The 22,643-nt window shown below is 49.3% G+C and overlaps 1 protein-coding gene across 5 annotated transcripts in view; it reads right to left on the reverse strand.

Moving 5' to 3' along the window:
• Positions 1-22,643, reverse strand: part of FRMD5 (FERM domain containing 5) — a 335,923-nt gene that overhangs the window by 9,300 nt on the left and 303,980 nt on the right. For all 5 annotated transcript variants that reach the window (XM_045202023.2, XM_024567745.3, XM_053928878.1 and 2 more), the window contains exons 5-11: positions 19,703-19,800; positions 17,497-17,620; positions 14,650-14,737; positions 6,660-6,748; positions 3,795-3,858; positions 3,114-3,205; positions 505-579 (exon numbers count right to left, since the gene is read on the reverse strand). In XM_045202023.2, coding sequence (XP_045057958.2) covers positions 505-579; positions 3,114-3,205; positions 3,795-3,858; positions 6,660-6,748; positions 14,650-14,737; positions 17,497-17,620; positions 19,703-19,800 — 630 coding nt within the window. The remainder of the gene's footprint in view (positions 1-504; positions 580-3,113; positions 3,206-3,794; positions 3,859-6,659; positions 6,749-14,649; positions 14,738-17,496; positions 17,621-19,702; positions 19,801-22,643) is intronic.

A 22,643-nucleotide genomic window follows, 5' to 3' on the forward strand; every position in this document is an offset into this window, starting at 1 on the left:
TCTAAGATGTCAGATTACTCTGGCTGAACTGGGAAGTGGCCTCTCTGGCCTGCCTGTTCCCATAGTTTAGGCCACTGTGAAAGGCTTGCTTGCTGGAGTAGAGTTCTAACACGTCCTGACAGCTGATCTTAGAGCGCTCTCTATCTCTGGAGTCTTTGGGATCTTCCATTCTCATTTATGAATGATTCCTCATTGTCCAGCATGTTCCAAAATATTGCAAAAAAAAAATCTTTAGACAGACATGAAAACAATTACTGTCACAGCCCTACTGTGCTGCTGCCGTAAGGGCTGGGGGAGAACGCACTCACTGAAGACCCTACAGGCCCCGCTGCAGGGAAGGAAAGAAATGGTCAGAGGATTAGGAGACAGAATTTTGTGGAAATCTCAGGCTTTTCTGGAGGTTCCCAGTTTCTTTGTTTTCAAGGGTAAGGACCACTGAGCCGCTGTCCTGGAGAGAAGGGTCTGAGAATAGGTCCATAACGGTTACTTACTGTCACTATTTACCTGTATCGGAACCGGCTCCCTTTAAAAAATAAATTGCTGCTGGACACTGTGCGGACTTGGCTTGACTTCTCCAGCCTGCAGCAAGGCAAAGTCCAGTGTGAGAGGTGGCCTGCAGCTGTCTCTCAGGCTAAGGCAGCGCATTCCCAGCTCCTTCCAAAGAAACCCCTCAGGAAAAGGCCCTTTCCAGCCGCACTCGTCTCTGACTCTCCTTTAGGACCTGAGGGCTGTGCTCACAGCCTCAGTGCCAGGGACAGGCATGCTGAAACCCACTCTCATGTCAGGAGAGTGAGGGCTTCCCAAGAATGCTTCGTGGGGCTCACCAGGGAGACCGAGAGGAAAAAGTTAGGGATTATGGTCTGGGGGAATAACAGAATGCTACCCACTGACTTGCAGCAGTGTGACCTTGAGCTTTTTCTCTCTTAGCCTTAGTTTTCTTATCTATAAAATAATGGGCTGGGACTATCTGACTGACCTCAGGAATTCCTTCCAGTCCTAGCATCTGATGATTTGTGCCCATGTCTGGGTGATTAGGGTGGAGAAGAGAATAGGGCCTGCTTTCCTATGCCATCTCCTTAGAGAGTCCTAAAGTGTATTACCGTATTAAAAGCCCCAAGAAGTCCTGAAATAAAGAAGCTAGCTCAACTTTAATGAAAGTTCCATCATTTATTTGAACTTGGAACCATTCTCCTGTCCCCAGAATGCCTATTAACATCACTTTCAAGGCTGTAGAGACAGCTGACGTGGACACTCTGGAAGGTCAGGGGCACTGGAATAAAATACCCTTTTGGGTGACTTATCTGATCCCACTTCGAAAAGGAAGTTTAGGCAGAGCTGCCCAGAGTGAAGTCTCCTAAGAGCCAACTTGGCCCACAACATGCCCTGGATGCCCATGCTGCTAACGTAGCCAGGAACCCATCTAGGGCTGAAGCCTTTGCCAGGAGTGGGCAGTAAATACTGAGGGAACTATCCCCACAATCCATGAACAGCAGTTCCTGAGAGTCATCACCCTCACCTGTCTCAGGGCTCTGTGAGGCTCAGCCTGCTTGCCTTCCTGCCCAAGCACATTCCTGAGTCTGACCTGGCTCTCTTCAGAGCACTGGGCCAGAGACAGGAATCTGCAAATGACAGATGCTCAGAGACCAAAGTAGCTGCTGCTAAGACTTGGCATAACTGGGGATCTGACCCAGGCTAGAGACTTTGAGCACTTAATTAGAACAGTAAGTAGTTAATGGGAAACTGCAAAGGGACCTTGGTTTCCACTGTGGGTGTTGGCAGGGCTAGGTAGGTGTGGAGGTCTATTAATGAATGGAAAAACTCAGAAACTGGGCTTGGTCACAGGTGCAGAAGCACAGTGCTGTTCCCATGACACGGAGAAATGAAGGCCTCCAGAAATGGTGCTCAAATGTTTTCTTGGCTTTCCTTTGACAGTCAGGGACTGAACTGGAGGGAAATTTGACCATGCAAAAGTCTTTTCCAAGTGTCTTCTCCTTCATGAGAGGAATAAAGATCACTCAAGTTAGCACTCAGGCCACCCATTCAGTTCATCCTGATTCTGTATCAAATGCATAGAAAGTTTTAAGCAGTTCAGAAAGCCTGCCTAAGAAACAACTTCTGGGGTGGTGTCTCCAGTAAGAGGGAGGAGACCAGTTCTGCTGGTCAGCACCCCAGAGCAGCCTGCGCGGGTAGTAAGTCTGCCCTCTCCAGGATCCTTCAGGTTACTGGGGGGAGAACTGTGGCCTATTGGGCAGAACATATCATACACTGTTGTCTTATGTTGTCCTCATTTAAGGTACAGCTTATTAAATCATAAATCATTGCATTCTAACAACAAGACCAAGGGGTTTAGTGAAACACTTTTATCTGGCATCACCCCAGTTTCTCCATGGGCTCTTTCTTTGCTCCCTAATGCCTTTATGACCACTTTCTTAAGCAAAGAAAACTGAGCACAAAACTCTCAAACACTTTACAAAATTCTTTGGTAAATAAAGTTGTTTTTGGCTCGAAGTAGGCTTCTCATTACCAGCCAAGTCCCCCTCCCTCCCCCCCAGCTACCCCATCCCAGGCTCCTGGGCACTTGGCCTGTTGTTTGGCAACACTTCTGGCTGTGAGGTTCCCGGAGGGGCTGGGATCAGTGCCAGCTTAGCACCGGGTCACCCACTGGGGAGTGGGCCCCAGGATCTTTCTAAGGCTTAGGGAACTAGTCTAGGCTGCACCTGTTCCTTCATGGACCTACCGTGTTCTGAGCTGTCTTAGGGCTTGGACTGGCTCCACAGGGCCAGTTTGATTTGAGTCAGGCACCCATGGGCTTTTTCTGGCCCAAGACTTACTCTGAAAACCCGGGACTGGTTTGCCATTAAGGGCTGTCCAAGGACATCACAGGCAGACCCCTTAGGCAGCTCTACCAAAACACATTTCCAGACCCATTCGGTTCTGTCCCTTCAGGGGGTGTACACAGACACCCACCCGAAAAGGTCTGACTTTTACAAGGAAGCCCGGCCCTGTCACCTCAGGTCTCATTTCTCCAAGTTTCCTGCACATCACTGCTCTAAAAGTAGCTTTTATGACTTTGGCTCTGCTAATGACAGTCCCCATGCCAAGTGTCCACTCACTTGTAGAAGGCTTGGTTCTCAATTCCACATTTCCAGAGGTGCTTGCAGGCTTCTGGAGTTGGAGCAAAATATGTGAGAATAATTTTCTTTTCCTACAAAAAATCCCACATAGAAACAGCTGAGTGCGGATGCAGAAGTGGAGGGTGAAGTAGGCCAGGACACTGAGCCCTGAGCTGTCTGAGGGCTCCCAACAATGTGCACAGGCTGCAGACAGGGAAGGGGCTGCCTGGCTGCTGGCTAGTCGGAAGAGAAGGCCCGCAGGGCCCACTGGGACAGGGCTCGGTTGTGCGCGTAAGTTCACACCTGGCAGGGCTGATCAGAGTCAATGTCAGCTGGCACAAACTGAACCAAGAGTCCTCACCAGAGAAAGTGGTTCTTATACCTAAAGTGTTTTCTTTTTTTCTATTTATTATCTTGGAATTTCCATATGGAAGCAAAAGAATCTTACTTTGACTGCATTTCCTGGAGGCATGGAATCTCTGGGTGTCATTGGCATCCCTGAGGAAGCCCTATGTTCCAGGGCCTAGCCACCTCTCCTGCACCTCCAGGTCTTGACCTTGTTTTTGGCTTAGCATGCAGATGGCTTAGCTCTACCTGGATGGAGCAGTTTGGTTCAGCCCTGGCCATCGGGAACCATCCCAGTGCCCCAGCCCTCCTGAAAAGAAGGAAGCCAGTACTCACCTCTTTCTGACTTACGTATAAATAGAAAGTCTTCCCTTCAAACTTCAGCTTGGTCACCTCATTCCTAGAAGCACAAAGAGAGTACCAGTCACTTTGCTGAGGGCTGCTTGTTCACAGCCAAGTCTTGCAGATGCACAGCCCACCCCGACTGGAAGGGGCTCCAGGCACAGACACAGTTTTAGCCAAAATTAGAACTAAAACAAGACAGCAGCGCAGTGTTGTAACAGTTCAATCCACAGTTTTCTGGTCAATCAAACTATAATAATAGGGTGAGAGGAGGAGCTCAGGCTCACTAATAGTGGCTGTAAAAGGGAAGCATTGGCATGGGAAGTGAGTCTAGGTAGAGTGGTCCCGGGCCATTTCAGGATTTGGTTCATAACATAGGTGCATTATCTGGATGGGACTATCAAACATAAGATGCCACAGTAGCTGATGAGGCCAAAGTTCAAAATACAGCAAATAATGAAAAACAATGCAACCAGGTTCTGAGGGAGTTGAGTCTTTCAGGTGACTGTGCCACTGGATGGAAAATGCAGTTTAATGCAGACACATGTCAAACGATCTCAGGGAGGGGGTGGAACAACATACCAAAGAGAGAGAACAGATTACATGGAACAGTCATGCAGCGTACTGACCAGGAAAGGGGCTTAGGGGTTTTTGTAGAAAAATCCTTGAAGCCACCAGCCCAGTGAATGGCTGCAGTAAAAGAGGCAAACAGGATACTGGGGTACGTCACCCGCGGGACAGACACAAATCAGAAGAAGTGACATGGTTACTGTACATGGCACGGCTTAGACCTCACCTCCACATACTGCTTGCAGCCTTGGTTACATTTACAAAGTGGAAAAATGACCAGGGTCATAGGTGGATGTCCCTGAGAGCCAGAGAACTAGGCCTCAGCACTGGTCGCTCTTCCCTTCCATTTGCCTGACACGGCTGCCCTTTGGAGCCTGACGGCCCTCCAACCTCGCAGGGGGCGAAGTCCTCATTATTCTACCCACTGGCGCCATGGAGCCCGACCATGCACATATGCCTCTACTTGGCTTCTTCCTCTTTGCATGTTTTAGGGAGATTTCCTCAATATCCTAGGAAGTAGCTGAAAGGTAGTGAGAACCATGTGTATCCAGTTTACTACTGGACCGAACTGAGGGGACAGAGGAAGGTCACATTCCCTGGAAATCTCGGCTGTGTCAGATGAGAGTTCACAGCTCTGACCACCAATTCTGAGCTAATACAAGGCACAATGCATTCCTTCCCTGTTTGACTCCCGTCTAATCAATCACTCAATCTCTCTCATGCATGAAATACATATTAATCGGTTAGTATATAAACAAGCACACGGATCCTCTAGGCTTGAGCAAGAAAGACAGGGAAGTGAGAGTTCTCTGTTGGAAGTGAGACTGGGCTGACACCTATGAAGGCGGAGACATTGTGAAGAGGAGGCTTCTGCAGACGTGAGGGGTAAGAAGGCTCTAGTGGAGCCAGGTGACCATCAGCGCTTCTGGGAGGGGAGTAGGAACACTTCGGGAACTGCAGGTCCCTGTAACAGGTGTGTCCTACCTCATGCGGCAGCTACTCTGTTCAGAGTGCGGCCCAGGAGCTGGGCTAAGGGACACCAGACAACCCAACTGCATCTAGGCAGCAAGTGTTCCTCACTGGGAGGGGGAGTGGTGGCCTGATGTTGCTCATTGTCATTGCTTGGAAAGTATTTTGTTGGACAGAAGACCCCGAACCTTCACCATCTTCACCCAGAGAGCACAGTGAGTTGGCCAACTTGTGCGGGGTGCGTCTGAGGACCAGTTTCACTAGCACTTGGGTATCATTGTATTGCCCGTCTTCACAAAAGCAGGAAAGGTGGAAAGATGGGGTCTGTCTCTAAGGTCAGCACGGGAGCCAAAAAAGATGTGGGAGTGCAGATGCTCTGCAGTACCCTCAGCAGAAGCTCACTAGGAAGCAGCTCCATCTCCATATTCCCATTAGCTCTTCTGGGCCAAGGAAAGCCACTTGTCCAAGCCCATGGGAGGAGTTGGCCAGCTTAGACTTGGCAGTCTAAGGCCCAAGAAGGTACAGAAATCACAGGGGCTTGGTAGAATATGCAACATGTTTTGATGAGGCTCAAAGATGTTTGCACAGGCCAGAAAAAGGGTTTCCAGGGCAGCCAAATGTCCATTGACAAACCAGAGTCTGCACTGCATCGGCTCCCAGAGCCACGTAGCAGGACAGACCCCAAACAGACGGGCAGAGGAGCAGCAGTTCAGAGTGGCTTCAGCTGAGGCAGTGTCTCCTACCTGCTAGAAGTGGGAGTGGGAGAGGGACGAAAAAGTGGGGATGTGACTTGGAGGCGGAGGATACCCAAAGGAGGGGAAGAGAGAGCAGCCTCTGTGCCCTTGCAGGCAGTGCCCACGGTGAGGGTTGGCCCGAGGAGGGTGTTTGCCAGGGCAGCAGGGTAACTTCTGTCTCCCCAGGGGTCCCTGTGAGTTCCTCCTTCATTAGGACAGTGGGTAAGGGAGTAAGCACCCCTGCAGATGCCATGGCCCTCAGCGGGGAACAGTCCCAAAGTCTCAGTCCTCATGGGAACTTTGCTTCTCTAACATTGGCTCCAGCCCTAAGCCTCTCATCATACCTGGAAATCCACCCTCCACACCCTCTCTTCCTCTGGAGAGGCTGTTGGCTCTCAGGAACACCACTCTGGAAGAATAGGGTCCCTAGAAGAGACCACCACCTTCATCAGTTAGCATTGCGGTTGCAAGGCTTTGGAGAGGGCTCAGAACCATATCTGCCCAATCACAGACAAAGGACATGGGAACCACAGCCCTCCCCAGGTAGTGAGGTATAAAAAGCCTGCCTTGGAAATGAGATATTCACCATTTAATGAAGTGGACCCTCTTGTTTCCTTGAAGAACAACAAACCCAAAAGGTGTGAAGGCCAGAAATGCAGCATTTCCCGACACATCCTGCAACACAGAAAGACTTCTCATCAGAGGGGGTCCAGGGACAGAGGTGACAGGGTGAGAAACAGTTGTTCATCGGTTAATACTTAATACTGGCAGGAGGTCACGGAAGGAAGAGCACGCACGGCACTTGGAAGTAAAAGGCAAGTTACTTCCCTTCCCTGAGCCTCAATGCCCTGACTGTACATTGTAGATTATAATGACACTGATCTTAGAAGGCTGTGTGGGCATCCAAAGAGAAGGGCAAACCCTCACGCATCGCTGGGGGGCTGTAAAAAGGCGCGGTCACTTTGGAAAGCAATTTGGAAGTCCTTCAAATTGTCAAACAAAGTTTACCTATGACCCAAAAATTCCACTCCTGGGTGTGTACCCAAGACAACTGAAAATGTATGTTCACATGGAAACTTGTACGTGAATGTTTAGAGTAGGATTAATTATTCATAACAGCCCAAAAGTGGAAACAATCCAAACGTCCATCAACTGATAAATGAATAAGCAAAATGCAACGGAGTAACATTCAGCAGTAAAAAAGGGATGAAGTACTAACATGCGCTACAACCTTTGAAACCATTATGATGAAAGAAACAAGTTCACAAAAAGATCACAAGTTGTATGATTCCATTTACAGGAAATGTGCAGAATAGGCAAATGCATTGAGACAAAAAGCTCCTGGTTGCTGGGAGCTGTGGGAAAGGGGAGGTGGGGAGTGGTAGCCGGGGGTGCAGGGTTTCTTTTTGGGGGGTGATAAAATGTTCTAAAGTTAGATAGCATTGATATTTGCATAACTCTGTGAATATACTAAAAACCACTGAACTGCATAGTTTTAAAAAGGATGGATTTTATGATATGTGGATTACATCCCCCAAAAAGCTGCTATCAGAGGGAGGGAGAAAGAGGGAGTGAAAATATGGCAGTTATCACCAGCTCCCTCTGGAAAGCTTAGCTGAAGGAAAGAAGCAACTGGCACGTGAAACGGCCATCACCAGCCCTGCCAGTGCCTTAACCAACAAAGAGGCCCCCTGGCCACCTGTCACCATCAGTCTGTTAACACCAGGCTTGAGGTTCTGCTGAGCAAACAAGGGAGAAGGTGCAGGGAAAGGTGCAGGTCACAGTCCCCTCAGGAGCTCTGGGAGGACCAGGTCTTTTCTAGTTGGGGCGGGGCACTGAAAGCTGGCTGCCAGACTGCTCTCTCAGAGCTTCCTTCGTGGTAGGGGCCCTCGGGTGAGAATTTGCTCTGTCAGGGCATGTGTTTGGGTTGCCAGAAAGTTATGGCAGGATGCTGGTCAAATGTGCGTGCCGGACATCAGTCTGGGCCATCACTTCAACGGTGCCACGGAGTCCGGGTCAGGCAGCTGGTGTGAGGCGGACGAGTGGGGCCCTGGCTGCTGGGCTGGCCAGTCTCTCCGACCTTCAGGATTTGCTGCCCTGGAACAGATCTTCAGCCCCTTTTGTCCTAAGAACAGTGGGGCCTCTGCAAGGGCTTCATGAGCCTTGCCTCAAGAAAAAAAATGCAGCTTTGCTCTAAAACTGTCTCATAGAGTCAGGGTTACAGGTGTGAACATCTGGGCCCAGGGAATAAATTATGTTTTGCAAACATTTCCAATTAATGTATTTTTATTATTGTCCTCAGGGTCTGTAGTGACCCTGACACTTGGCTGCAAATACAATGTCATCCAACCCATGGGCACAGCAAAAAGCTGTTTAAAAATAACCTGAATGGAGATACGGTGAAGCCACGGGGCTGGATTTCCTCCTGCCTGTCATCAGTGCTTGGTGGTGGCTGTTAACACCTGGGCACCAGCACTGCACAGAGCACGGTCCCTGCCTGGGGGCACCAGCTCTAACCTGGCAGGTTGGCAGAGATATGGGTCAGGGCAGGCTGGCCCTTAGGGTGGAACATGCCTGGGAGGGGTGGGCGGGGAGGCAGCCCTCCTCAGACGGAGGGTGGGCACCAGGAGGCTTTCCACTGACTGTGCAGGCAGGAGCCAAGGAACTCCTAACCCTGCAGGTTTCCAAAGGCCGAGACTTGAGGACGGAGACCTTACCTTATTTGTCTGTACTCATAGAACAGGCCCGCAATGAGGTGGGCCACAGGGGCCAGTGTGGCTGCAGTGGGGGAAGAACATATATATGGGAGCAAAAATGAGATGGAAGGCACAGTGGGGCGAGGTGGGGAAGGTGTTTTCCCGGGCTCCCTGACGCAGGAAAGGACTCGAAGGAAGAATGGATGGAAGGATGGAAACAAAGGGTCGGCCTACAGAGCACTGAGGACGGCTTGAAGTAGTGGGTAAAGGGCAGACAGGGCCGAAGAGGGCTCGGGGTCGGACCCAGGCCCAGGTTCTGGCTCTGCCACTCACTGCCTGCATGACCTTGGCCAGGTCCCTTTCTGTTTCACACTCACTGTAAAACGAGGGTGGATGCTACTATCTGCCTGTTAGGACGTGCTTAGTAGGCACCCAACTCATGCTACTGGTTGTGTTGTTATCAGAACTGCTACTGATTAGTTTTGTTTGTTGAACTTAATATAAAATCTTATTTTGATAAAACCTAACATGTTACTATTTTTCCCGAGGTTGATGGATTTAAATATTGTTAGTTGGGAAATGAGGGTGTGGGAAGTTGGGGTAGAAAGGGAAAAGCCACTCTTATTAGGGGACCAAGGAAGAAGGGGATTTGGGGGCTATATGTGGGAATGAAAGTGAAAGTAAAGTGGGCAGAAGGGGAAGGAGGCAGAGGCTGTTACATAGGTCTGTGGGAGTCACCCCAGGGACTCTGGCCACAGCAAAGGGAACAGAAGTTCCCCTCACAAGCTGGGCGCTGCCGGCCAGGCTACTGGGCTGGCCTCCCAGTGAAGGCAGCTGCTGGAGGTGGGGGGAACAGCCTCTCCTGACCAGACTGGCTGACTTGGAACAGGAAACAACTGGCAACAGGCCCTGATGGATGCTACATCATTCCAATAAGAAACAATAGCACGTTGACCAATCCCAATCCAGTCTGTCACGGAGCAATTCTCCAGACTGCTTCCAATGCCACAGTTCCAGGTGAAGGCCACTGAAGGCCCTGGCACCTGGGCATCCACGGGTGGAGGTCAGTCTGCTAGTGTCCAGCACGTGAGGAGCAGGACTTGGAATTACGGTGAGAAACCTCTTATCTTTACCAGCATGAAAACACAAACAGGCAGCCATGCTGACACCTTCTCTGGAACGTTCCCAGTTTCTTCTACCTAACATGCCGTTCTCATTGTGAGCCTCCCTTTGGGATTTGTGTGCACAAGGACAAATCATATGACAAAAAGAAGGAAATGAGGACGAGGAGAGAAGTGACACAGACAACAGTAACCTGTCCCCTTCCCATCCTGATGAAATCAGTATCCATGGGACTGAGCTGTTAACAGACCTGGGAGGCAGAAAACAAACTCAGGTCTTGACAGCCAAGGCGGCTAGCGCCATCTGCACTCGACATCAGCCAACAGTCAAAAGAATTCAGTTCACTTTTACAGTTTAATGTAGAAGTTCACTGTCAATTTTTCATCCTTGTGGAAAAAGTTTTTGTCTTGGTTTAGGACCCCAGCTCTTCCCCCCACCCCCAATCCTCACCCGAGGATATGTTTATTGATTTTTAGAGAGACAGGAGTTGGGTGAGGAGAGAAACAGATGTGAGAGAGAAACATCAATCAGTTGCCTCCTGTATGTGCTCTGACCAGGGACTGAACCCACAACCTAGGTATGAGCCCTGACTGGGGATGGAGCCTGAAACCTTTTTGTATATGGGACGATGCTCCAACCGAGACAGCCACCAGGCCAGGGCCCAGCTCTGCTTCTCATTTGCTCTGTGACTTACTTATCTTCTCTGAACTTTAGTTTCCTCCTTTGTAAAATAAGGACAATAAGTAATACATACTAAATGACTTACTGCCAGGACATGGCCTAAGGTGTTTTTCCTGGAGAGAGGGTGGGCCTGCACTGAGTCACTCACACACTCACTTGGAACCCACCATCAAACGTGACCTGCACCATCCACGGTTTACCCTCAGGTAAACTCTGCCCAGAAAAGGATTTTGGGAAATCACAGCGCTGACTGGTTTTTGGAAGTAGCCTGGTCTCCACAGCCCTCACCTGCAGATACAGTGAAGTAGGCTTCTGTCTGCTGCCTCCCCAGAGGACATCCTGGGTATGACGGAGTAAGGACCCAGCATCCTTGGTTGTTACGCCTCTCATCCTTAAACTAACACAATTTGGGTGCGTGAAGCCTCTGTTGTTCTTTAAAAACCCTAGGGAAGAGGGATCCACACGCTGTTCCAGACACGCATGCCCATTCCTGAAAGAGTTCATAGCTGGGAACCTGTAAGTCAGTTACGAAAATCACCGAGTTTCAATACACTTAAACGCAGCCAGGGTTTAGTTTAGGCATTAGAAGCTAGGGTGGAAATCAGGAGGAGGAGGTGCCTTGCAAGAGGCTTGGCATCACCCTATGGCAGCACAGAAAGTCAAGTTTTTCATTTTAGCAGCGAACCTAATGAAGGTAGCCAACAGAAGGGCCCTCCTGAGGGTGAGGGCGATCATCACTGACCCTTCTTGTTCTGTTTCTGAGGTCCAGGCAACTTGTCAAGCCGGGGAGGAGGGTTTATTTAGAGAGAAGCCTAGGCGGCTAGATCATGAAAGTGATGATCCTATCTGAAAAGCAAAGTAATGACACTGTAATTTCACTTGTGTGGTTGCTCCAACCCAGATCCTGCTGACATCAGTTTTCTCCTGGTCTTTTCAGAACTGACGTAAAGCCACATGGTGAACCTACGTTAAATTTGTGTATGATTTCAGTAGTGTCGTAGGTCTTTGCCTTCTCTCTATCACAATTGTCAGTGGGTCCCTCTTTGTTCCTAAGTAAATGCCATCTCTCCAGAAAGAGGACCATGAATGATAACTGAAAGAGCACAGCCTTGAGACAGGCAATTCTGGGTTCGAGTCCCAGAACTGTCTGTTCTGTACCAGGAACTCTGCACATGGCAGTTAGTCCCAGAGGCTCAGTGTTCTTTTCTTAAAAAGAGGACAAGAATATCTCGATAGTGTTACTGAAAAGTTTAAATGAGTGCACAAAAGTGCTTGGCACCGTCATTCAATAAATGGCACCTTTGTGACTCATAATCAGGCTGGGTACCTGTGACGGTCTGATCACTGCAGCCTAGGCCTGCAGGGGACCCAGGGGAAACCGCCAGTCCCAGGGCCCGCTGGAAGGAGCAGGGTGGTGGGTCCTGGGGTTGGAGACGTGTCAGGGCTGGGGAATAGGTGCAACGCTGGGCTGCCCGCAGTTTGCTCCACTCTCCTTGCCCAGCAGCTGTAGGCCTGGTCTGCTGGAGCTTCTGCCAGGAGTTGGGAGTTGGGGGGAGGTGAAGAAAGCTCATGATTGCCTGTGGAAGTTCAGAGTTTGGGCATCATCATAAGCTAGCCAGCTACTGGAACCCCCAGTCTGCCCCACCCAGAGTTGGTAGGATCTCCTCTGCCTGGTGCCAGGGCCAGGGACAAGGAGATTGTGGGCGGAAAGAGATCATCAGCACAGACAGGAAGAACAGCAGCTTCTTAATCGGTCCAGGAGAACAGAGCCCAGCCAAAGTGTTGTTCTGCTCTCATTTAATTATCAAAACGATTCCTCCACTTCTGTCCTCCCTAGGGCTGCGTGCCCCAGATTCCCTGGGCCCAGTAATTGCCTCTCTGTTAATAGAAATCATCAGTATTTATTACACCAAGTGCTCCAGCTTATTTCAGCTCTCCTTGTAGCAACATTAAGGCGAGTGCTTGGTAGTGTATCACCAAAGTGACTCTACTTAGTGACAGAGTAAAGGCTCCCAAACTGTTCTTGCTGAAGAAGGCTGAGGAAATCCTGAGCTGGCACGCAAGGAGATGAGCTGAGGGGCCCCGTGTGGGGTCTGCAGCAGGCCCCTGGCATGGCCCTGGTGAGCAAGAAGGACAGGGCCCAGGAAGAAGGACTGGAAGCCCAGTGCTCTGACTGCTCCCACCTTCTCCCCGAGGAAGTCTCCTCAGGGCTCCTGTTCCTTAGAGAGACACAGTGGGAAGTGACTTGAGTTCAAATTCTTGCTCTACCACCCAGGGCCCGGTAAATTGTGGCTTCCTGGGATTTTATCTTCTCATCGATAACCCAGGAAGAACAATATCCATTTTCCAAGGCTGGCATGAGGATTAAATAAGATAATGGGAAAGGGTTCCCGTGGGCCTGCCATGGGAGGTGCACTACAAATGTCTCTTCCTCCTTCCTGCAGTCTCTTCAGCCCGTGCCTGATAAGGACGCAGCCATCGAGGCCAGGCTGAGCCAGGAGCCCCACAGTCACTCAGCTGTGCCCAGTGCACTGTCCACCGTGTGCTGGCAGGTGACAGCCCTGCCCAGGGACCCATCTCGGAAGAGGCAAGCACTCTGTGTGGTCTCACGGGGACAGGGCAGGTCTGGAGTCAAAATGAGAGGCACTGGCACCTCCTGGTGACAGATCTATTTTTAGGCAGCCATGTACTTCAAGGTCATGAAGTGATTCAGCAGTTCAGGGCAGAGCACAGTTCTTGAGTGCCCACTGCGTGCAGATGAGGCAGGTGAGGCCCAGGGGAGCCTCACAAGGCCCCAGGGAGTAGGAGACCAGCACTGGAGCCAAGGCTGGCTGACTGCAGGCTCTCTTCAGTCCTATGCAGGCTCAGCGGACAGCACTGGAGCAATTAATGCAGGTTGAACTACAGCAGTGATGCAGAAGGCATTATTTATGAAGCTTTGCTAATTCATTTTTAAATATCCATATGTGAAACTTTTGGTGTAAATAGGCATCAATGTGTTTTCTGACAGTGCTGGCCCCCAAGAACACAGGGGTTATCTGGCAGGAGGCTGTGTTGGGGGGTTGGGAGCTGAGGGGTTGAGGAAGGTGCCCAGGGTTTCAGAGGCCAGGATGCAGAATGTCGTCAGAGTTCGTATGTGACATTTCAACACTAAATCCTGGGCAAGAGCAAATCACCATCACCTCACCAAGAGGCCAAGGGAAACGCAGCTCTGCCCCCACATCACTGGGCTCCTTGGTGTCTGTTCTTTCAGTTTTGTTGGAAACTTATGATGTCCCCTCAGTGTGCTGTCCCCATTGGATACTGTCTCCCTTAGATCAGTGTGAGAATCAGTTTTGCAGGTGGTACTGGGGTCTCTCCAGGGGTGGAAAGACAGAGGCAAATGCTGGGGGAAACTGAGGCAGAGACAGGAGTGTCAAAGCAAGTAGCATATGGAGAGGAAGTAGAGGGCTATGGCCACAGAGAACAGGAAAGACCACGGGTCTCCACTGCTCTCCGCAGTGGCTGTGGCCGCCTGAGCTCATCTCTGAAGTGCCAGACGCATGTACGTAATTACAGAGGTTTTCTCCGGGCAGAGCCTGCCCGGCTTGTTCCTGTCTCGCCCTCGCATGCGCACAACGGAGTTAAATGTGACTCCACTGTGGTCCCACACGGTGACTTACGCTGCTGCAGTCCATAAACCCACTCTCGGAAAGAAACTAGACTGCGGGTCAGGGAAGGGTGGGCAGTCCGCGGAGACATCTCTGATCAGTCCCTGAGGGGCGGGGGCGCTTCCACACCGCTCCTCTCTTCATTGCCACCAAATTACCCACTGCTGCCAAACTGGAGCCCTAGTTTCAGATTTGTTATTTAGACTGACTTTGCCTCAGACCCTCTGACATTGATGTGGCAGCATAAAATTATGCAGCGTGGAATCCAGAGCAGTTTTCAAAACAGGACATTTTCTCTGGCATCTGTCACTAAAAGCTAATCATCCAGCTGTTGGAGGGGTGGAGGGTGCAGGTGTGTGGTCCCTCCCTGTCTGTTGCCCTCTATAGGAGGCAAGGTCAGTGCAGCCTCCCACTGTGGGGGACTTACCTTACATGGGTGAGGGTCCACTCCGTATGTCTCCAATGTCTGTGCTTTTCTTAAAAAGTTCAGCTCTGATGTTGCTGGTGTTTGACCACTGGAATAAAGAAAATCAGATGATTTCAGGTGGGGCAAATTATTAAGTGCTCAGGATAAGGCTCACACCACAATTTTTCCAGAGTGCACTCCCTGCTCTGGTCTAGGAACAACTTCAGAGATTCCTGCCGAGGATCAAAAACACAGATGTCTTCTGGGAGAAGGAGGGCAAGTAATGAATGACATGAGGAGGGTAATACAGCAGGGACTGGAGGGGACTGTGGCAAACTGGGGAGTGCCACCCCATCTAATGCGGCAGCTGCTCCTCTGCTCCAAGACTGCAGATGTGGGAATGCAGGGCCCAGCATTGTTAGACGAAACTTTTAATGAGAAGTCAGACCACCCAGGAATACCAGGTGCTGTAGGCTTTTGCCTCACTCCCCTTTTGCCCCTGCCCCAGCCAGACCAGACACGTAAGAATACACACGTACGAGTGCACACTCAGGCAAGGACACACCCCACAGATCAAGGGTGCCTGTGTCTCTTTCTCCCATGGGGGTAAAACAAATAAATAAGTAAATAAGTAAACAAATAAAGAGAAGTCAGCGATACTGTTTTTATGCGGTATTTCATGATCTGAAACACTGTAGGGGCAAACAAATCACATCTGTTGCCTGGCTGCAGGCCATGGGTTTCTCATCTGTGATCTGATCTAAACTGAAATACGAGGAAGGGGCCTGTATGTCTTGCTGCTTCTGTCTAAGCCCCTTCCTTTACCAAGAGGGAACACGGGAATGGAGGGTGACAAGATGCAGCAGGAGACGGTGCTGAGCTTCCCAGATGCCACTGTAGCTGTGTGTCCACAGGTGGTAAGCATGAAAATGGATCGAGCAGCAAAGGAAGAAACCAGCCCTGGCACCAAGCCATACGAAGAAGGGGCCTTTGGCAGCACCATCCCCCTCCCAGCTGCCCTTTGGCAGGTGTGTAGAAGAGCTTGACACAGACCACGGCCATATCGCCACTGTGAGGCTCGCAGGACCCAGAGCCCTGGCAAAGCAGACACACTTCTACAGATGGGGGTGGCTTCAGGGTGAGGAGGGGCAGGCGATTTGTTGGGAAGGGCAGGAAGACACGCCACCCACAGGAGGAGCAGGCCGAATTCCCTCCAGTGTCCCTTTGGAGAGGCAGCAGCCAGTCAGTCGTACCGTTTGCGCCAGCCTCTGTGCTGCCTGGGAGAAAATGCACCGAGACCTGCAGCACACGGTGTGGGACCTTGAGGAGCTCAGGTTAGAGTTGGAGAAAGGAAACGCAGACGTTTCTACGTTATGAAGATGACGCTGACCCTGTGTAAGTAGGCCCTGTGTATAGGCACCGTGTGACAGTAGCCTTCTACACCCACCAATGGGCTGAGATGCAGGGGAGGGGTCTGGAAACTGCTCACGCAGTTGGCCAAAGGGCTCTGGGGGCCTCCAAGCGGGCATCATCTTCCTGCGGAATCTCCAACTTCCTACCAGGTTTCTGAAGGACTGTCACCACATCTCAAACCCTCCTGGCTGTGTCTCAGGGGAGTCCCAGCACATCCCTCCTATCTGTTTTGAATGAACCCTGAGCCCTCACACAGGTCTGTGTATTCCAACCTTGACCACAAGGGGCCGCTATTTCCCCAACAGAGTGATGGGAGGAGCCCGGCACCGTTAGGCTGGGTTGTACAGGGAGAGGGGTGGGGAGCGGCTAGGCTAGGATTCCAGTTTTGATAGGCCTCTCCCTGCCTCTGGCAGGGTCGGGGACCAGTCCTGCCACACACAGTGTGCAGGAGCTCTATTTACAAAGGCTACGGAGGCTGTGGGGACGTATTTGTTGGTAAAATCTTTGAGTGAAGATGAAGGCTTTTTGTTTTTTGTTTGGGGCGGGGGTGGGGGGGGTAGGGCAACGGGTCAGGGTAGGGACTAGTTTAGGCTTACTATTATCATTAGAAAGATCTTTTACCCCCTCTTGGGAATTTTTCTCCCCCAGAATGGTGGTTACACAAACATTTTAAAAGATTTAAAAAAATTATAATATATTGATATAATAGCATGTTTTATTTTACAACAATGTGTTGTATGTGTCGTTTTTCATAGTTTATCAGTTTGGGGAATCAGTGCTCCAGCATGCCACACCAAGTGGAGCCCAAACACCCTGTTTGTGTGGTTTTCTTAGTCAATCTTTGTAGAAAATCCTATCTCATATGGGTGAAAGGATGGGCGCATTCATGCTATTTGATGAAATTAGGAATATTCTGGGTGAGGTAAGAATCTGAGGAGGACAACACTCCCGCTTCCAGGTGCTTCTCTCCTCTCTGTGCAGGGGTGTGGGGCTGTGCTGCAGATGCAGTCCTCGAACCAAGTGCTCTCACAGCACCCACAGCATCTGTGAATCGGGCCAGCATGGTGCAGGCCCACCCACTGACCCAGAAGCCCCCTGAACACTGTCTCAGACTGAGGGCAGAGACTTGCTCATTTTTCAATCCCCACTCAACCCTTCCTCTCTAATCTTTTTTCTTTTCTCCTATTTCTCTTTTCCTTTTTTCTTTTCTGCTGTTTATGTTTTTCTTTTCCTTTTCATGTTTTTGACCTCTGTCTCTTAATTTTTTCTTGGTGAAGCAAATACCTTTCAGGCCAACAACCCCTGTCTATATTGTTCTTACAATACAACATCTCTCTTGCCTTTAAGAGTGAGCCCACAGGCTTGGTTGCGGTCACTGAAAATGGTACATCCAGAGTCAGGAGGGCCAGGCTGTGGGGGAGACAGTGTCCTGGCCTTGAACCGAGGGTCACTCACCTGAGTTCTGTCTTGTGAATCTCAGCAATTTTCCTTTCCAGCTTCTCTGAATGTTTAGGGAAAAACTGGAACTTGGAGCTGTAGCCTTCAGGGTGTTTCCCCGGGTCATAATCTCCAATCTCCGCTTGTAAAAGGAAGGTAGAGGAAAACAATGGTAGAGACTGGCAAAACAACAAGATTAACACACAGAGCAAAAGTAAAAGCAGAGAGCAGATTTACAAGAAACAGTGGGTCTTGAGCAGGCCATGGGTCGGGGGGAGGACCTGTGTCTCACTCGGGAGCACGCCCGCCCACAGTCGTCTTCCCAGGTGAACACATTGAGTTGATGTCGGGGCTAAGCAGAGAGATAATAGAGCTGACCTTGCGTTCTGAGGGCACCACAAGTAAATTTGCAATGAAACAGAGAGGTGTACATTGCCGTCCCCACCCATTTGGTTATGAGAGGAAGGCCTGGGAGCGATGTTCTTTGTGGCAACATAGGACACCAAGCTCGATCAGGAAGACAGAACCCCTTGGCCCTGAGTCAGATCAGAGGAAGTCTCGTTCTGAGGATTTTAGCACAGACACAGCAAACTGATGAATAAGCCGTGATGCAAATTCAGAACTCAACTCTTAGTCCAAACCAAATGAAATCAAGGGAATAAATATCCACTGAGGGCTGAGCAGGTGCCAGGCACCCTGGAGAGGACTGTGTAGTGAGGGAGACTGGCTGTAACCAGAAAGTGCCATTGAGATCAGCAGCTCCAGGTCCTAAGGCTGACTTGTCAGCTCCCTGCACGGGGTGGGGCTTTTCCCCCAGAGCCCATCCCTACTGCTGCTGAACTCGCAGATCTTAGAGCTTCGTGGGCAGGGGTGGTGGTGGGCCCATTGTGGTCTCCACAGTGTGTTCCTAGGTGAGAACCTAGCTTTGTCCACATCAAGTACTCTACAGGGAACACCATGGGCAGGTGAAGAGGAAGAGTATTAAGAAGATGTAGCTGCTTTGTGGTTGTCCATTCCCCTCCCCCAGTGAGAACCGCAAGCAGTACAGAGAGAGGTCAGTGTGCCCTCTCCTCACCGTTTAAAATTATGCTTCCAAACACTTGAGGATTTCTACTACTAAGCAAGAGACTAAAGTCTTCCCTGGGCTTAAAAGTTCAGAGTGACCTTGAGCTGTGGACTCATTTATTGTGATTTTATTTAGAAAGCTCCAGATGGAAAACATTGATGTTGGATTTCAATTTCCTTAAAGAAAAAAAAGAAAGAAAGAAAATTCTAATGTGGTTGTCAGGGTAAACTGAAGGAAAGACTGGAGTTTAAAATTTCACTTAGTCTGAACCAGGCTCTCCTTTAAAAACGAAAGGAGCCTCTTTGGGTACTTTAGGGTTGGCAAGCACCTTCCTGTTTAGGTGGTTTTTGAAAACAGGAGTCTCAGAAGTCAAAGTTTTAATGGGCTGACTTTTGCATTCATAATGTACCTGCGATACCACTCTTGCCAGAAGAATTTTAGTTTGCTGGCAAGGATCTTCCAGGTTCTCTTCATAAAGTGGCTTCCTGGAGTTCCCAGGTTTCCAATTAAGAGTTCACATTTTTTGGTGGAAATGTCTTGATTTTAGTGCTATGGTCCCAAGCAATCCAGTGACAGTTTCAGGCCTAAGGACTAAAAGTCATCCAGGAAGTGGCACTTAGAAGACCCCTGCATTTCATGAAAGGAGGAGGGATTGCATATGATGAGTGTTTCCCTTTCCCACCGGTTTTGCAGAAAAAGCCAGTCTGGGCACCAGCTCGAACTCTGCCTCATTAGCATGTTAGGAAATGTGTTTCTGACTTAGAAACATTTTCAACTTTGAGCACTCTGAATGGAAAGGGCTCTGAAATAGATACCAGAATTCCAAGATGCTTCTCATCTTTGAGATTTGCATGAAAGGAAAAAATGGATTCAGATTACTCTCCAGAGTCTCAGTAACTTTATCAACCAAGGATGATAAAACACCCCAAAGGCAGCGAGAACAACTTGAAGGGCTGGCACAAAGCCCCCAGGTACAGGGTGGGCTTGAGGGGTCAGAGCCTTCTGGGTCTAGCGAGTCAAGGCAAAGCCCATTAATTTGGACTCTGCTTCAAGTCAGACATATCCGTGCATGTGCGAGAAGTAGTCATCTGTGGCAACTGAAATAATGTGATCAGTAGTTAGCACGGAAAGCAAATTTATCCTGTCAAAAGTCATTACCTTGAAGGATATAAGCCGCTAACAAGGCAGCATCTGATGTTTTGCAGAGGAGGCGACCGTGGTAGAGATCCCTTTTGATCTGTAGGAAGACTAAATACCTGGAGAGAAAACAGGGTGAATTGTAAAGAATTTCTTTGCTTTAAAGTCAAAAATCTCTGTCAGGACACATTTACTACATTAAAAAAAAAAATCTCAAAACATACCAGAGAACAAATACATTTTCCATTTCCCTGAAGACTCTTTCAAGTACTTTGCCCTGAACTTATTTGAGGTTCAATTCAAAACAACCTGTCGGTTTCTTTCCGTAGCTCAAAACGGAATGGCATGACCTGGGAAAAACACTGTCCCCCTGTGCTGGACTTTGGAAGGAGCCAGCCCAGATGAATTCAGTGCCAAAAAACAGAAACCTAAACAAGGGTTGGAGAGGATGTGGAAAAAAGGGAGCCCTTGTGCACTGTTGGTGGGAACGCAGATTGGTGTAGCCACTGTAGAAAACAGTATAGAATTTCCTCAAAAAACTAAAAATGGAACTGCCAGTCCTGGCTGGTGTGGCTCAGTGGATTGACCACCAGCCTGTGAACCAAAAACATGCTGGTTCGATTCCTAGTCAGGGCACTTGCCTGGGTTGTGGGCCAGTCCCCCAGTAGGGGGTGCGTGAGAGACAACCACACATTGATGTTTCTCTCCTTCTCTTTCTCCCTCCCTTCCCCTTTGTCTAAAAATAAAAAATAAATAAATGGAACTGTCATTTGACCCAATGATCCCACTTTTGGGAATATAGCCTAAGAATCCCAAAACACCATTCAGAAAGAATACATGCATATTGTAAATAATGCTCCTATATTCATAGCAGCATTATTTACAATAGCCAAAATCTATAAACAGCCTAAGTGCATCAGTAGATGAATTGATAAAAAAGATTTGGTACATTTATGCAATGGAATACTATGCAGCTGTGAAAAGGATGGAACTCTTACCCTTTGTGACAGCATGGGTGGACCTGGAGAATATTATGCTAAGTGAAATAAGCAGTCAGAGAAAGACAAATACCATGTGGGACCCATATGTGGAATCTAGTGAACAAAATAAACTGATGAACAAAACAGGACCAGAGGCATGGATTCATGGAACAGACTGAAAGATCTAAGAAAGGAGGGCAGTGTAGGACTGGAAGAAATTAGCCAAAGAACTTATATGCATATATGCATAGCCCATGGACATAGATGACAACGTGGTGAAGATCCTGGGGTCAAAGGGTGGGGAGAAATGGGGGTCTTCTGTAGTAGTGTCAACAATTAAAAAAAAGCTATGTTGGAAGAGCGGGGCCAATGGGGCCTCTCTCCACCTTGGATTCTGGCTGATGTTCCTTTTTAAGAAGGGGAATGGCGGATGAAGGAACTGGCCCAAGGGAGTTGTGCCTTGGCTTGTCAAGAGAATCTGTCCATCTGTGGAACAGCCTTTAGTTGCTGCCAGAGGTCAGGCAGACTGCTCAGAACTGGATAAGGTGTGAGAAGAGGCACAGGTGAAGGCAGCACAGAAATGGTGGCTAGCGATTCATCAAGCTCAGAAGTTCTCACCTCAGGTGGAAGCAGGGTATCAAGAGAAACAGCTAATAGCAACTGACAGGTAGTGAATACTTACTGTCTGCCAGCCCAGGGGTCTCACCTCAGTCTCACAAAACACCTTGAGATAGGTACTATTATTATCCCCTTACCCCTGGCCCTGGCTTTAAAATAAAGAAACTGAGGCTCCAGTGATTTTCAGTGGGCACACAACTGGTAAGGGGCAGAGCCAGGATTCAAATTCAGGACTGTTAGACTCCTAAGGCTGGCCCTTATTCACTCTTACAGTTGCCCTCCTGGCACTGTAACTGCTTCGCAGTTTCACAGGTAGTTGGTGGACCCTGTCTCAGTAGAATGGAATTGTTGACTTTCCATTTTGCAGATGTCTTTACAAGGAGAGGGGTCTGTTCATAACCTCATTGGTACCCTAGGCAGAGCAAAGGCCAGGGGTAGCACACCCTTCAGTGGGTCACCTACCACAGTGGCTCCTTGGCCAGTGGCGCGTCTGTGGTGGTTTAAAAATACGTCTGTTAATTCTATGCTACTCCTCATCACCAGAGGTAGAGCCTAATTCCTTCCCTTTGAGTGTGGGTTGCACTTAGTGACTTGCTTCTAACAAAAAGAACAAAGCCGAAGTGGTAGTGTCTGACACCTGAGACTAGGCCATAAAGTCATCATGTCTTCCTCCTTGTTCTCTTTCTCCTGGATCCTCATTCTGCTTGAGGGCACGTAAGCAGCCCTTTAGAAAGGTCCATGTGGTGAGGAACTGAGGCCTTTTGCCAACAGCGGGCAAGGCAGTGTCACTTTCTGCCACTAGCCTCGTGAGTACACCTTCTTGGAAGTGAATCTTCCAGTCAAGCCTTCAGATGACTGCAATCCTGAGAGACCCTGAGCCGGAAGCACCCAGCTACACTGCTCCGGAATTCCCGACCCACAGGAACCGAGGGGTAAATGCTTGTTAGTTTAAGTTAGGCTGTGTGGCACTTTGTTAGACAACCATAGATAACTACAGTAGTGGACGTAGTAAAAGTCCCTTAACTGCTACTAGTCTGAACCAGAAACAAAGTGGGCCCTCCCTGGGCAACTAGAGGTTTCCACTGCTTCTGTTTTCAGGCTGAAGAATGAAACAGAAGATTCTAGGCTCATCTGATGTGACAATGCTCAAAAGAAAATGGACCACCCTGGACAGCGTAGCTTAGTGGATTGAGTGCAGGCTGTGAACCAAAGAGTTGCTGGTTCGATTCCCAGTCAGGTCACATGCCTGGGTTGCAGGCCAGGTCCCCAGTAGGGGGCATGCGAGAGGCAACCACACATTGATATTTCTCTCCCTCTCTCCTTCCCTTCCCCTCTTTCTAAAAATAAATAAATAAAATCTTAAA

This window comes from Desmodus rotundus, chromosome 7 (assembly GCF_022682495.2).
Source record: "Desmodus rotundus isolate HL8 chromosome 7, HLdesRot8A.1, whole genome shotgun sequence".
In the NCBI taxonomy this organism is placed as follows: domain Eukaryota; kingdom Metazoa; phylum Chordata; class Mammalia; order Chiroptera; family Phyllostomidae; genus Desmodus; species Desmodus rotundus.